The 15452-nt window shown below is 29.9% G+C and overlaps 3 protein-coding genes across 3 annotated transcripts; 1 reads left to right on the top strand and 2 right to left on the bottom strand.

The window, feature by feature from the left end:
• Nucleotides 1-640: 640 nt before the first annotated feature.
• LOC112689137 (transmembrane emp24 domain-containing protein 6) lies at nt 641-2934 on the bottom strand. Its single transcript, XM_025562671.1, has 4 exons — nt 2381-2934; nt 2122-2318; nt 1861-1927; nt 641-945 (listed from the first exon to the last, which is right to left on the bottom strand). Exons 1-4 carry the CDS (start codon nt 2660-2662, stop codon nt 718-720), a joined length of 774 nt encoding a protein of 257 aa, XP_025418456.1. The 5' UTR covers nt 2663-2934; the 3' UTR covers nt 641-717.
• A 2377-nt stretch (nt 2935-5311) lies between these two features.
• Nucleotides 5312-8027, bottom strand: LOC112689134 (40S ribosomal protein S9). The gene is made up of 5 exons (XM_025562669.1): nt 7922-8027; nt 7137-7378; nt 6796-6914; nt 6542-6609; nt 5312-5550 (listed from the first exon to the last, which is right to left on the bottom strand). Exons 2-5 carry the CDS (start codon nt 7357-7359, stop codon nt 5370-5372), a joined length of 591 nt encoding a protein of 196 aa, XP_025418454.1. The 5' UTR covers nt 7360-7378; nt 7922-8027; the 3' UTR covers nt 5312-5369.
• A 157-nt stretch (nt 8028-8184) lies between these two features.
• Nucleotides 8185-12216, top strand: LOC112689133 (sorting nexin-2). Its single transcript, XM_025562668.1, has 10 exons — nt 8185-8485; nt 8619-8750; nt 9878-10253; nt 10322-10480; nt 10542-10663; nt 10749-10955; nt 11084-11176; nt 11237-11380; nt 11451-11603; nt 11973-12216. The coding sequence occupies exons 1-10, from the start codon at nt 8402-8404 to the stop codon at nt 12021-12023; spliced, it is 1521 nt and encodes a 506-aa protein (XP_025418453.1). The 5' UTR covers nt 8185-8401; the 3' UTR covers nt 12024-12216.
• The last annotated feature ends 3236 nt before the right edge of the window (nt 12217-15452 follow it).

Raw genomic sequence — 15452 nt, 5'->3', positions numbered from 1 at the left:
ACCACTATAATAACTTATAAAATGTATTTATATATATATTTGTATAATATAAAAATAGATTCTCAAATCTTCCCACCATTTTTTTGTTACTATTATTTTCACTTTATTATCATACAGTTTAATAATCTAATTTGTAACAGAAGTGATTGTCACTGAGATTGTGAAAGAAATAATACTGAGAGGATACTGGCATATATACATATCATTTTTTTTCTATCAAAATGACCATCAGTGGTCTTGTATATATCTTTTTCACTTGGGAGGGTAAAGTGGAATATAAAATTTGTACCCTCCTCTCTAAGTAGATAATTATTACGTGTATGGACTTCAATTTCAATGGAGTTAGTTCGATGTAAAGAGCACTGTAGAGCAACCAAAACGATGGCAAGGGACAGATATATATATATATATAAATATATGTATAAACATGGAAATGTCAGTAAAAACTAATAGTGTAGAGATAAAATATTTAACAACCTGTTTAAATTGTAATGGTGCATTTTTTTTTTTTTTTTTTTTTTTTTTAATTAGATAATAGTTAACGATTTAATATTATTAAATAAATCAATTTAATTTCTATTTTACCATTTTTATTAATCACAAAGATCATTATTTTATTCAATTATTGTATAAAAAGATACAGTTTTCATAGAAAAAAAAGGAATGATGTACAAATAAAATATTGTAATATATAATTCAAAATATGTTGGTAATGGCTTAAGCCCTTGTTTTAGAAACTCCACCTTTAGTCTCAAATAATTTACGAAGAAAATAAATTTGTAAAGTAGTTGTGCCAATTATTAACAATATTTGCATTATTGACCATCTGTTCACGTACGTTTTATTATCAACCAATAAATTATAATCACGAGTTTCTTGACTTCGAACATGATACTGATGTTGCAACATGTGATTGATGTTACTTTCAACTGATTTCACAGTGGACTGAAAAAAATGTAAACATTCAATATTTAAATAACATATAATGGATACATAACAATGCATATTATATTACCATGATCAGCACATCAACAGTACAAATAAAACTGTTGACATTTTTATGAAAAATTAATTTTAACATTGATAGGTAACAAATACATTTACTATTATATTACTATTATTATTCTTAATATTATATACAATAATTTATGATGAAATGATTCATTTTTAATTTGAAACAGGTCATAAATTAAAAACATAATAACATTCCAAGCTAAGAATTTATTAATTTACTTCTATATATCATATATTTCATATATTTCAATATCAGTTGATATTATTATAATAGATTTTTAATTAATATTCTACCAACACCTGTTTAAAGAAATGTAAAATTTAGTTCAAGTGTTAATTATTTAACTATAAATCATAAACATTTGTAAATCATTTGAATAAATTTGATTAATATAACAATGTACAATTTATATGCTAAATAATGGTTCTAGGTAATTCTTCAATGATATTAAAATATTAAAATAAACTTGGATTAAATAACACTTATTCAAATCAATGAAATAGTATAGTTACATAATATATGGTCATAGTAAAAACAGCATTATCTCAACTTACCATTTATTTAGGAACAGTGATTTAAATTAATCTAAAAAAGTACAAATGAGATGATAACACTATTTCAATAGTTTGATTTTTTGCTTGATTAGTTAATTCATAATTATAGTTAGTTATAGTTATATTTATAGTTATATTCATAGTTTTTGCAAATATTATTGTTTTTAACTAAGCCATCAGTTTGTACATATATTTTATTCATCAATGATGCTGATCGTTTATTGATAATTAATTTTAAGTAAAACAAATAAATAATATATATAACAATGAAAATATTAAAATTGAACTCACTGTGAAATTTTCTACACTGACATTCATGTCTTCTATTTCTTTATGATATTCATCCCACTTATCATACCTGAAAAAAATTAGAAATCAAAATAACAATAAAAACTATGGAATACATTCAAGAAAAAAAAAATTGTTATAAAATGTTATATTACGCAAAAGGAATAGATGATTTGCACAAATATTTTGAATGATGATTGACATTCCAAGAAGGGTACATAATTGCGTTTTTTTAACTAACTTTTGGAAAACTCTATTACTAACCTAATTACGGTGATATACAAATTAACTAATTTGGCTGCAAATTTTGAAAATTGATTGTCTATACAGACACTATAGTAACCTCCAGTAGATTCTTGATCTTGGTAATCTGAGCTTGCTTTCCATTGGTATGGGTGCACAACTTGGCCGTTTGGATGCCTAACTGCAAAACCAGCCATACCGTCTCCGCCTCTCAATACCTACACATGAAAAATCAATCAATCAACAGTAATAGCGGTAACTATAAACATATTCACCATACTTGAGCACTGGCATAAAATGTAGCCCCAGGATTAACAAATTGAAAGTAACAGTCTTCTTTACCCGGGTCAATGATCACTTTATAGTCCATTGCTACCGCTGGCAAGGTTTCATACCACGGTGCAGTGGGCTGGGCATTTGGAAGCTGTTGTTCTTGAGAAGGTATCGGCTGTGCTTGACCGTTAGCAGAACGATTTTCATCAAAAAGAACGAACAGCATTACGAAACACAATACAATCGAACACCAACTAATGTCGGTCTTCCTCTGGTGCCTGGTAATCATGATGATGCTGAATATTCAGCGGGAAAAAGAAAAAATAAAGGAAAAAATAAAATAACGAGCTGTGTCGAGCGTCTTATCTAACACATTTTGAACATGTTATAAGTATATTTAATTTTGTATTCCTAACGAGAGACTTTCTCCTTGCCGGAACAGGCAGTAGGCAACTAAGCACCCACACAGAACGTTACAGTCCACAGCAAACACGATTTAATAATACAACTCTCGGGCACTCACGCAATCGGCGAATTTAATTATTAGCGTGTCACACATGAAGTTCGGAGCGTATTCAAGTATTATCACAAAAATGTTGATAACGAAACAGCTGAGGTGGCAGACACTGGCTATCACGTGTATCCACGACATAATTTCTTTTATACAGACATATCCACTAAGATATATCTTATACAAATTACGTCTATAGTCCACAGCGACGGTCGACTCATCCGTAATCCTTTTATCTATGCGCGTGATCAAGTGTTTTTAATGCTCCGTGCAAATATCGGCGTTCAGCATCCTTCTTAATCATCAGTATAGTTCAAATCTGTGCACGTAAAATGTTCGGAGTGAAAACTTCCAAACATCATTTCAATTCATTCCAACATCAACCGAAACGAACGGGCCGAACGTCATCCTCGTAGTGATGCACTGGGTAGAATTCGATTTAAAACGTTTTCGTTACATCAACAACGATCATCTTGCTTCAACAAACTTCCGTGAAAACGATCAAAATATATTTTTTCATCTTTTGGCTTGTGTTCCCTTCGAAATGTACGCAAAGTTAGAACTCATCATCACTAGAATCGGTATTGCCCGTACGAAAATGTCTCATATATGACTATAGTTTCAAAATTGCACCAATAAGAACTTCCTATCGATGGGAAATCGGTATCGATATAAATATTTTCATCAAACTCCTCCGTCCGTGAGGAAGGGAAAAATCCCTTAGAAAAGACTATGGTCAGACTAGACCCGGCATCGGTCGAATATTTTTCGGAATGCATTTACCAAATTGTTCGATCATTATTGGAGACTGAATTCAGCCGACGAAAATGGTCAGACTACATCCAGTACATCAATAGACATATTTTTTGTGTAACAGTGGCGGATTGAGACAATTCATATTATGAGTACAAATATTAATTCAGACCACCCACCTATATTTTAAACACTACCACTACCACCAAGGTTAACTTAAGGGAAGAACATTATCTGTATTATATTGGTCGGTTTTTTCCGATATTTTAATTTTTTAACGAGTAATGATGTTTTTTAAAATGTTATATTTTACATTATTACATTATATTAGTTTTAAGTGTTTATATTACAATTACGAACCCTATTTGGGTTCAGCGCCTTACGCTTGGTATCGGTAAAAACATGTACACATTATGCAGTGGTTTTGACTTCGCCCCTCGCGTTGAAACGTACTATGGACGGGAAATACGTCAACCGGGCATAAGTATAATACATTATCATCATAGTCCATTGACATGGTAGTAGTTTTAAGTATTAACGATAAGTTTCCCAAAAATTTACAAAAATACAACCACCAAATATTTTTGGGAGTGCAGTGCACCTCTTGTAATTACGTTCAAGCCGCCTGTTATGTATTTCATTATAATTTCAACATATTCATATATTTTAGAACCAGACGTCAATAAATTGCAGTACGTTAAAACTAATTTGTATAATGTGAATCAGAAATATTTTATCGTCAATGTTTAGAATGCATAGAACTAAAGCCGATACCCATAACCATGTTTTTATAACATTAAAAAATATAGCCGGTACTTTAGACACAGATAAAAATTCCAAGATTTTCGAACAAATTAATATCGGTCAAATCATAATAACGTTATAAAAAGCTCGAAGAATACTAGTTAGTTTTTTATTGCCATAATTGAAATCTATAATTCTTTAGAAACTCGTACTCACGAACCAATGAAATTACCACTTGAAATAGGTAAACCAAATACATCGGAAGTGATACAAAAGTAAATTCAGCTTCATACATACACTACAAAAAGTATACGATTTCTACAAAACCAAAACTCGTATTGAAGGTAAAACATAACAAGATTATTATTACTAGTACTTATAATAAGTTTATAAATAATTATAAATGCTAATATAATTACTAATTATACTAAATTGGATGTTCCATATAGTGCTTACCAATCTTAAGGATTGTTAATTTTTTCCATTAATTACAAAATGTATTATCATTTAAATGATCATACGACCTAAATGAATTGTCAAGAGATTATTTAGTACACTTTACCTTATAAAAACATGGTTAAGATTCACAAAGCAGACAATACAGATACTGTATGCTTAGTAAAATAAACAAAAAATTGAAATTCAAATTTAGTTGAAAATGTCAACATATTTTCAAAAAATAAACAATTTACAATGCTACAACTAAATAATCAATTTCCAAAAGTTAAAACACCATGTTAAACTGCCAGTGGAACACCAAAAACAATTGTTCAACCCTCCAAGGCCATAAAGACAATTATGAAAAATTCTGTTTTATCATCAATTTTTGATTCATAATGATAAAATTTTAAACTTGCTATAAATACATTAAAATGAGCATTATCAACTAAATTAATAAAATAATTTAAAAATTATCAACACTATAACCAAATTAAAATGTATGTATATTTAAAAAAAATATACACAAGATACGAAAACGATTAATTGCTTAATCTTCTTCTTCTTCTTCTTTGCCGTCTTCTTTGGCAGTCTTGGCTTTCCTCAAGTTCTTCCTCTTTACACGTCCAGGACGACCACCACCAAACGGTGATTTCAAAGAGAAGTCTATGTGTTTCTGAGAGTCCAGGCGAACAATGAATGATGGTACATTCACTACTTGTTTACGTACACTGTAAATAAAAATTTCACATTGATAAAATAAAATAATATTCATAGTTGACGGACACATATAATCAATACATTTTTTATTTCAAGTACAACAGAAACAAATTGATATTTTACAGTAACTCACCAAATTTTTTCAAATCTTAGTAATATTGATTTATCAAGGAAGCTCAGTCAACATAAACTCAAGTTAGGTAAAACGAGCTGTTACTTGTACAGACGTTAAAATGACATAATAATGTACATTTTAAGTGGCCTGTTAAAAATTAAATTGTACTCTGTGCCAACATCTAAATGCAGTTGTTTTCATCTATCCAAGAAAACAATTGTATGAGTACATTAATTAATTGTGACCCATGTAGTTTTCAGAAATTTTTTAACTTCCTAGCACATTTATTTAATCAAGTGTGAATTCTAATTGATAAACTTAGGTTGTCACTTTGTCATGAAAAAGACAGAAAATAATAATTCTGACCTTTGATTAACCAAAGTCTATTGTTTTAGCCAATTTGCGATTAGGATTACTTCGAATAATAATGAATATCCTTGCCCAAGAACAAAAGGCATGGATTAAAAAATACACAATTATAGGGTTAACAATTACTTGTATAAATATTTTAAACAATTATATATATGTGACTTTGTCATGAAAAAGACAGATGATAAACATTCAGACCTTTGATTAACCAAAGTCTATATTCATATAGCCTTATCATGATTAGGATTAGCTCAAACAAAAATTTAAAAACATCCTTGCCCAAGAATAATAGGCACAGTAAACTTAATTTCAGTACTAAAATAAGATTTTAACATATTTGTAGCATTGCCATGAAAAAGGTGAGAAAATAGTTGTCTGACCTTGGATTAACTCAATGCAAATTAATTTAGCCCAATTGTGATTAGGATTGACTTGGTATAATTTTCCAGTATCCTTGCCCAAAACAATTGGCATAATATTAAAACTAATAAATATCTAAATGCTGTTAATGTACATACCGAATATGTCTTTGACGAATCAAAACTCGAGCATGATGGATCGATTTAGCTAATCCCAATTTGAAAACCTAAAACACAAATTGTAAGTTAATTTAAAAATGAACATATATATTTTCCCATCCTTTGGATAAGCTTAACTCTCAGATATTTAACTATCAACAAATATATTTCAGAAGAGGTGTCAGAAAAAAATTAAAAATTCATCATATGAGTTTATCAGCTTCCAAATTAATAAATCATTTATTGAAATTTACCTGAGTTTGCAATCGGCGCTCTAAGAAATCTTCAATTTTTAAACCCAAAACATAATCAAGCTTCATTCGACTTTCATCCAACACTCCAATACGAACCAATCTACGCAACAAGGCATTACCTAAAAGTAAAAATTCATTTAATGCAAAATTTTCAAAAATATTGTACATATTTATGCAATCTTAAAAAAATACAAATAACTCAGAAAATTTAAAATAGCAACACTATCGGAAATTTCAGACGAGAGGTGTCAGATATAATTGATTTCATCATTGTATTGTTTTGCAATAAAGGTACAATATGATAAATTCTATTGAATTTTAATTTCTCAATTGAATCAAACCTTCAAAAAGCCTTTTCTGATCTTTTTCTTCAAGAGTCAACAGCTCACGAGCTGCTTTACGGATCTTAGCCAAAGTGTATTTAACACGCCAAACTTCACGTTTGTTCCTAAGACCATATTCGCCGATGATCTTCAACTCTTGGTCCAAACGAGCCTTTTCATACGGACGACGGGGCGTCACATACGTTTTACTGTATACAGACGGAATACGTCCGTTGACCATTTCGAATGATTACCTGGAACTGATTATACAAAATAAATATTGGAATAAGCACAAGGCTCGAGTGGAAAAACAAATGATCAATAGGCTAGAAAGCACATTAAATCGAAGGCGTATAGGGGAGAGGAAATATGCCAACCACATGGTCACGAAATTTCCAATTTCAATAGTAGAAAATCGCAAAAACACCAGTAGACTGCAAGTGCTTCGAGCGGTGCACGCTTTCAGATTTAAGGTTAAGAATCATTGATTAAAAAATTGACGGTCAAAAGAGTACGAAGGATTTGGTACCACGTAGATGGAAGAATTTATGAATCAAACACAGATATCCGTCACAGTGGAAGCGACGGCAGACTTTGAAACGAAATTCAAAATGAAAATTAACAGTCGGTTAGGGTGTTTGTAAGAAACTCATGATCGAGTCTGTATTTTCATCCATTTCCATCGGGCGTGACGTGACGTCCAGATGTTCGGAAATAAGAGTAAAACGACAAAGATGTAACGACGGACAAGTAGAAACGTAGCAACACAGAATAAAAATTGTAAAAAATAAAATAATACTCACACGAGAAGACGAAGAAAATGTTAGAGAGTCGTACGCATCCAACAGAAGGATCAACACGATAGAAAGTGCCTGTATGACCGACTGTGATCGGGCAAATTTAGCATTTGGATTTTGGGGTGACGTCGTTGGTGGGAGGTGGACAGACGCTCCAGCCAACAGTGCGGCCAACATTTGGAACGAGCTCGAGCACGATATCTCTCCGCCGACGTTATCAGCCCAAGAACGAATTGACGATTCGCATTTCGGCGGCGGCGAATACGATTACGATTACGACGACGATTGTAGGTTGCCCTTACAGCCGTGAGTGACGTGATACGATCTTTGCGATTCAGGAAACGAATCCGAGGATATAACACTCTACGTCCACGTCGCGTTTGCGTTCGAATTTGCCGTTTCCCGTGGAACCGTTCTCACACATCTAACCTGCTTATTAGGCATCAGTGATCTTAATCGCTCGCTAGGAACCAGACTCCTGTCGCAATGACTGACAAATTACCACCCTTAATAGCTGCTGACGATCCAGTGGACGACGAAGACGACGACATCTTCAGTTCCACTATTGATGTGAGTGTATATTATAATAATATGTATTTATAAAGGCCACAATAGCTGATTGATATAGAAAAAGGGGCGTTGTTCGCCCATAGCCAGTAGCTAAGGGGATTTTGAAAACTTATGCCGTTTATGATTGTTACAGGACCTCAGTAGCTTGCGAAACGAAGAGCTGTATGCTTCAGCTGCAATTGTGCCACCGCCATTAACCAATATTAGTTTAAATGATGAACCGTCCACTGTCGAATCTCATGTACCATTATATGACACGAAAGAGGTAACCTTTTTTTTTTTTTTTAATGTATAAACTCCAATTTCATTCAATAAAAATGTTAAACTAATAGATATGTGTAGGGGACAGCCCCACAATTAATTAGAAATCCCCCTAACATGTGACAGATTTAAATCAGTACATATTTTATGGTAAGTAGAATTTGTTGTAAAAACTGGTTACTAACAATCAACAATGATAAAGTACTTTACATTTATTATTTCATTACTGTACGTATAAAATTAACTTATTATTTTTGCTTAGAGTAATTGAATAATTAATTTTAACTCCTCTACTATTTTATTTTTATTGAAAAAGTATTATTAAATTCCAATCACGAACAAGCAAAATAATTATATTTTATTAATATAAACAAATTATTGAATACAATTTTAATTTTAATTCCATACACATTTTATTGTTATCCATTTGTATCATTATCAATGTGAACTATTTATGTATCATATTTGTACCTATCTAATAAGTTTTGATAGTGCTTTTATCTCAGATTATATGAATATTAAATGTGTAGCTTTATTGCATTATACATTTAAAAGCCTTATGACATTGTTTTACATGTATACATCAGTGATAACAAGAATTTATTAGATTATACAGTGTAATACTGTATAATATATTTTATAATTATAAAATGCTATTGAGTACTTAATAAAAATACTAACCTACTAGTTTCTTTACATGCATTAAACATCTTTTTCTAAATAAATATACTTCCGATGTCTAAATTTTTAGACTCGCATTATAGACAAATTTATCATTACAAATTATAATACTGTTAATAGTGTTGTAATTAATTCAGTTATATAACAATAGTTAATTAATTCTTGATTTACTTCAAATAAAATTTATCTTAGTTAATAATGAAAAATCAAGCCATTTTTACTATCAAAACTATTTTAAGTTCATAATCCTTTAAAATGTATTCTGACTTTAGCCCCTTTAAAATTAATTACACCAATATCTAGTTACACATAGTATTTCCTTGTTTTTAATTAAGCTTTTGAATAATTGAAACTTTTATCAGTAGATAATTTTTTTTTTTTTTTTAATCAGTAAAATAGTAACATAAACATTTATTCCTTGTAAACATCTGCATTTTATTTCTGTTGAAGGAACAACCAGAACCAAGTAATGAAGTTGTTTCAAATGGATTTGAAGCAGAAATAAATTTAAAAGAAAATGATACTATTACAACAACTAAAGAAATTGATCAGGTAGAAGAAATACCAAATGTGTCTATTAATGATAAGAACATTGAAAATAGTTATATAAAAATATCGATATCTGAGACTACCAAGGTTGGTGAAGGCATGAGCTCCTATGTCGCCTATAGAATTGTCACCCGTACAAACCTACCCATGTTTAAATCAAATAATTTAGCTGTGCTTAGGAGATTTAGTGATTTTTTAGGATTACATAATAAGCTAACAGAAAAATATTTAAGAAATGGACGTCTTATACCACCTGCTCCTCAAAAAAATATGTTAGGTAAACATTGAGATTACATTTTAAATGTTTAATATAAAATTAATAAAGTTTTTTTAAATGTTATAAAGGTTCTACAAGAATTAAAATATCTGGAAATCAATCTGATCAAACAACATCAGCGGAATTTATAGAAAAAAGACGTTTGGCTTTAGAAAGATTCTTAAAAAGGATTGCTCTTCATCCAATTTTGCGTAATGATAAAAACTTTTGTGAATTTTTAGAACAAGGTATTTTTATTAATTTGTCTTCATTATCAATTGTTATTACACTTAAATAAACTCATTGCAGACTGTGAACTTCCAAAAGCTACCAGTACATCTGCATTGAGTGGTGCAGGCGTCATGAGACTTTTTAATAAAGTTGGAGAAACTGTAAATAAGATCACTTATAAAATGGATGAAAATGAACCGGTAATTAAATTATTATTATTTGTTAACTATCCCTTTTTTTAAAAAAAAAATATGAGTTACAATATAACTAAGATTGGTTTTTTAGTGGTTTGAAGAAAAAGAAGTACAAATAGAAAATTTAGATTTGCAACTTCGCAATTTACATGGAGCTGTTGAATCATTAGTGATAAATCGCAAAGAATTAGCACATTCAAGTGGATCTTTTGCCAAGTCTGCTGCAGTATTAAGTAATTGTGAAGAACACACTGGATTGTCACGTGCTCTATCACAACTTGCTGATGTATTTGAAAAGGTTAAATATTTATGCACCATAGATACTGTTAAAAAATTTACGAGTGAAATATTAAAAATAAAGATGTAGTCTATAGAAATTGATTGATATATTAATTGCTATTTTAATGATTTTATTATGTTTTTTAGGTTGAATCAGTTCGTACAGAACAAGCAAATACAGATTTTTCAATATTTTGTGAACTCTTAAAAGATTATATTGGTCTTATTGGAGCTGTAAAAGTATGTAACTGATTCAATTTTTTTATATTTATATTTTTTAATGTATTTTAATTTTTTTAGAATGTATTTCATGAAAGGGTTAAGGTCTATCAAAACATGCAACATGCACAAATGATTTTAACTAAAAAACGGGATCAAAAAACTAAACTTGAACTTACTGGTCGTTTAGATAAAGTTGGCACAGTTACAAATGAAGTAACTGAGGTAAAGTATATAAGTCAGTGTTAATTGTACTTGATACTAACTTAGTAAAATTGTATTACATTTTTTATAGTGGGAGGCTAAACTGTCTAGGTGCCAAGATGAATTTGATCAAATTTCCAAAACAATTAAAGTAGAATTCGAACAGTTTGAAATAAACCGAATCAAAGAATTTAAAACAGTTATATCATCATATCTTGAAGAAATGATAAATCATCAAACTCAGGTAATAACAAATTTTTATTTAATATTCAAATGACTAAGCTTAACTTTTTTAATAATCAACTACAAAACATTATAGTTTTCTAAAAAATTAAAAAAATGTAATAATGTTAATGAACTTTATTATTTTATTTGAATATTTGATAAAAATACTGGTAAAACCATTATTTAACACATTTTTCAGCCTTTATTGTATGTAAATTGATAATTTACCTAATATAAAAAAATCATTATACATTTTTATTTAAATACCCTAAAAATAATAAATTTAATTTTGCTAAATGTATTAAGTAATATTTAAAAAAAAAATGATCATATTAATTAATTTGAATTCTGATTTCTTGAGTATATTCATGAAAATATTTATGCTTAGATAATAAAACATTGGCAAGCATTTATCCCTGAAGCAAAAGCCATAGCCTGACCCAATGCAAATGAAGAATGTGATATGGATTCCAACCACCGTAAAGAACCCGTTCACATTTTACAATTTGCTGGAAATATTTTAGAAGCATATACAGAGTCATAAATATACTGTTCTTTACTGAACTTCATTATTTTCTAAAATGTTTATCATAAAATTACATTATTTATCCCACTATATTTATGTATTTTTTCCAATAATATTAAATTACTATTATTATTTATTTATCTTTATTTTTATAATATATATTTATATTTAAATACTAATGTATGTTTATGTATTTGCTATTATTATTATATACTTTAAAACCACTATGCTTTATTGTATTGTTGTTATTGATATATTTTAATGAACTTGTGTGTACCTACTATGAATATGGAAACATAATTTGATATTAGTCTTAATTATTTATTGTTAATATTATAATTCATAAATTTATCTATTAAATCAGTCATCCAAAAATATTGAAACTGCTAGTTTTTTTTCCAAATCATCCTATTAAATTTAAATAGTTTTGAACGTAATAAATAATATATTATTATTTTCTTAAGTGCTAAAAAATTTTAGATCATCACCATTTTTTACATGTTCACTTTTATTAATAAATTAGGATTTAGAATATATCCCTTACATTTTACTTTATTTTGAATTTATTTCTGTTTATCAGAAGAATCAATTTATCCTACATTTTTGTCAAATAATGTTTATCGCAACACAATTACATATGTTTTCTCTTTATTCAACTATCAAATTTTACTCTGATTAATATTATATTTTATCATTGAATTACTATCAAACATCTTATGTCTGGCAATTTATAAAGTATTCATTTAAAAAAATACTGAACTACTTAAAATGTTTGTTCAAACTATAATTTACAATAATACTCCTTAATAAATGTCTAAAGAAAAGAAAATTGTCAATATATATTAGTATTGTTTTTGTTTGTGTCAGCCTTGTGAACCAACGGCCAAATAGATATTTAAAAAACTAGAGTTTGTTGTGCAGGTCCATAGGTCAAAGCTTAAGTTTATTGGGTAACCAGAATAGAGTAGCTCTTGGATGTGATGGGTAGAGGGATTCCCGTGGTTGCTGTGTAGTTGTTCAGGTTCAGGGTGGAGATATGGACGGGTGTGAGGGCAGGTAGATTTAAGCAAAGAATAGGTGGGGTGGGTGAATTAATTTTCGTAATCACGAAGTATGTTATAATTACGGAATAAATATTAAAGATGGTCCTGCAAGGACTGTTGCTATTTTTATTGAATTATTCATTCATCAAATTGTTATGAACCCTCCATGCGTCGTGAATATTGCTAACTCATCGATAGCATAGCTCAGCTACAATCGTGTACGGTTTCCAAAGCGTGACATGTTAATAACTGCTTACACGAAAATCATATGGACTGGTTTGCAACACATGACAATTGAACTTTGGGTCATTGCGACCGACGAAACTACTGATCCGGCAGAAGTACTGCGCAACAAGTCGCCGCGACATTTCACAACGATCGTTATAAATGTTCAACTTGGATTTGTTTCTACATCCAAAGACGAAATTCTTATTCAAGAGGTACAAAAGAATTCAGTTCTTTATAATATTGGACGTTCAAATTATAAAAATATAATAAAATCCTTCGCTTTCCTGGTATTTAAATATTTTTTGTGTAAGTTTTATAAGGTACAATACCAAATCGACGTGTTAAGCTGCCACCCCTTTTAGAAGCAAAATATTTTATAAAAAAAAAAAAAAGAAATTAATTGCTCGAAAAGTGTTTAACTGAAAATTAAATATAAAATATACTTATACAGTAGATATATTTTAAACAATAAATGTATAATTGAAATTAATAATAATAAATTATATTGATCAGTTGTACTTGGTGCTTAAGATTCAATTTTTTTTACGTTGAGTTCAACGAGGTCGGAACAAATCTAAGACTATACTAAAAACATAATAAAACACAAAAACAGCAAAAAAAGAAAAAAATCGTAAGAATAAAATAAACACAATAAGTTTGAAAACAATTATAGATAATCAAACGCATGTCGACCTCACTGATAAGTATTTATATTTTATTACCTCCCGTTTATTTTATAGATAAATTAATAAAACTTCCATATTGTTTGAAAACAATAACAGAGAAGTCATGGCACAAAGCTCAACACTATATCTGTACTTAAGTCTTTATATTTTTCCAGTTAGTTAATATAATATATATTATGCTTAACATCACCATACCGCCAAAGACTTGATCACCGAAAACAAATTCATCATCCCTCAGAACCTCTTCACCATCCACTGTAGGGTGATATCGCTAACGTTAAAAAAAAATAGGTATAGACGACTCCCAAAAATGAAACTTTCTTACAAACATTTTTTTTTAAAACTGTAATGTTTCTTAGGATAATTAAGAATGACCTAAAGCAAACAATAATATCGAACCGTAATACTATAAAAGTATAAAAACAAATGAATAAATGTTTCAAAACAAATTTAAATATTTCATATAATATTGTAAAGTATTTGATCTACCTTTACGGTTTATGGCTTTGTAGCCTTTATCCGTAAAAGCGTGAACAGGCTTAAAAAGAACCATTTATACTTATTCCATTTCATCCCATTTTTATACGATCCGCATCTGTCAATGATAATGTATTGTGTAATATAACACGTTTTTTGGTAACACCATCGATTACAATAATATATTATTTGTAATCAATGGTTACGTGTGTGCGTTTTTCAGAGATATGCTTACAATAATATCAAGTGTACTATTATACAAACCAATCTTGCTCCAGTTTCAATATTATGCATATTTTTTTTATTTTTTTGCTCATTAGTATAATGAATTTTCGCGATGAACAAAAATCATTTGATCATTATTATGATCAACTGAAGTAGCAATGGTCAATCAATATGTGTTTATTGTTATGGCATAATTCATAATATCGATTCGCGGGATAGTATACGTATGTTCAAGGGGAAAATATAAAAATCGGTAGAGCCGCCACTTGTCTTACATACGGCTTGCGCGCGCACGCGTGTGTTACCGTCTTGTGCAGTGTGCACGTATATAGTGGTCGTGGAGGTTGGTGTCTAGGCGCCAGGACATTTTGGCGCCAGCTAGAGCGGCGCCCGAGGGACGCTGTACGTCGGTGTATACAACGACGACGCCAAATACAATTATTATACTGAACGCGCACAGTGTATAGTCGGCGGCGGTGACTCCAATTACCTCCTCCCAAGAATTTCATCTGGCCCGCATCGGTCCTGTATAGGTTAGGGACCACCGTCGTTTTATTAAATTAATATTTACAAGTTGATACTATTGTGGTAATACCACGCGATGTTACACGGTGAGAACTATAGATACCTACTACGCGATGGTACACAACCGGAGGCAGGGATTTAACTTTATCACGGCTATA

This window comes from Sipha flava, unplaced genomic scaffold (genome assembly GCF_003268045.1).
Source record: "Sipha flava isolate LNK unplaced genomic scaffold, YSA_version1 42_pilon_pilon, whole genome shotgun sequence".
Taxonomy (NCBI): Eukaryota; Metazoa; Arthropoda; class Insecta; order Hemiptera; family Aphididae; genus Sipha; species Sipha flava.
This window is presented reverse-complemented; position numbering and strand designations above follow the sequence as displayed.

What these genes read in the sequence shown, in the direction of transcription:
- LOC112689137 (XM_025562671.1), bottom strand. Translation starts at nt 2,662, where the DNA reads ATGATTACCAGGCACCAGAGGAAGACCGACATTAGTTGGTGTTCGATT. An exon ending in CATTTTATGCCAGTGCTCAA is followed by an intron (nt 2,319 to 2,380) that starts GTATGGTGAATA and finishes TTTCATGTGTAG; the next exon opens with GTATTGAGAGGCGGAGACGG. An exon ending in TCAGTGTAGAAAATTTCACA is followed by an intron (nt 946 to 1,860) that starts GTGAGTTCAATT and finishes CATTTTTTTCAG; the next exon opens with TCCACTGTGAAATCAGTTGA.
- LOC112689134 (XM_025562669.1), bottom strand. Translation starts at nt 7,359, where the DNA reads ATGGTCAACGGACGTATTCCGTCTGTATACAGTAAAACGTATGTGACG. An exon ending in AGCGCCGATTGCAAACTCAG is followed by an intron (nt 6,610 to 6,795) that starts GTAAATTTCAAT and finishes TTTGTGTTTTAG; the next exon opens with GTTTTCAAATTGGGATTAGC. An exon ending in ATTCGTCAAAGACATATTCG is followed by an intron (nt 5,551 to 6,541) that starts GTATGTACATTA and finishes TTTTATTTACAG; the next exon opens with TGTACGTAAACAAGTAGTGA.
- LOC112689133 (XM_025562668.1), top strand. Translation starts at nt 8,402, where the DNA reads ATGACTGACAAATTACCACCCTTAATAGCTGCTGACGATCCAGTGGAC. An exon ending in TTGTGAATTTTTAGAACAAG is followed by an intron (nt 10,481 to 10,541) that starts GTATTTTTATTA and finishes AACTCATTGCAG; the next exon opens with ACTGTGAACTTCCAAAAGCT. An exon ending in GTCTTATTGGAGCTGTAAAA is followed by an intron (nt 11,177 to 11,236) that starts GTATGTAACTGA and finishes TAATTTTTTTAG; the next exon opens with AATGTATTTCATGAAAGGGT.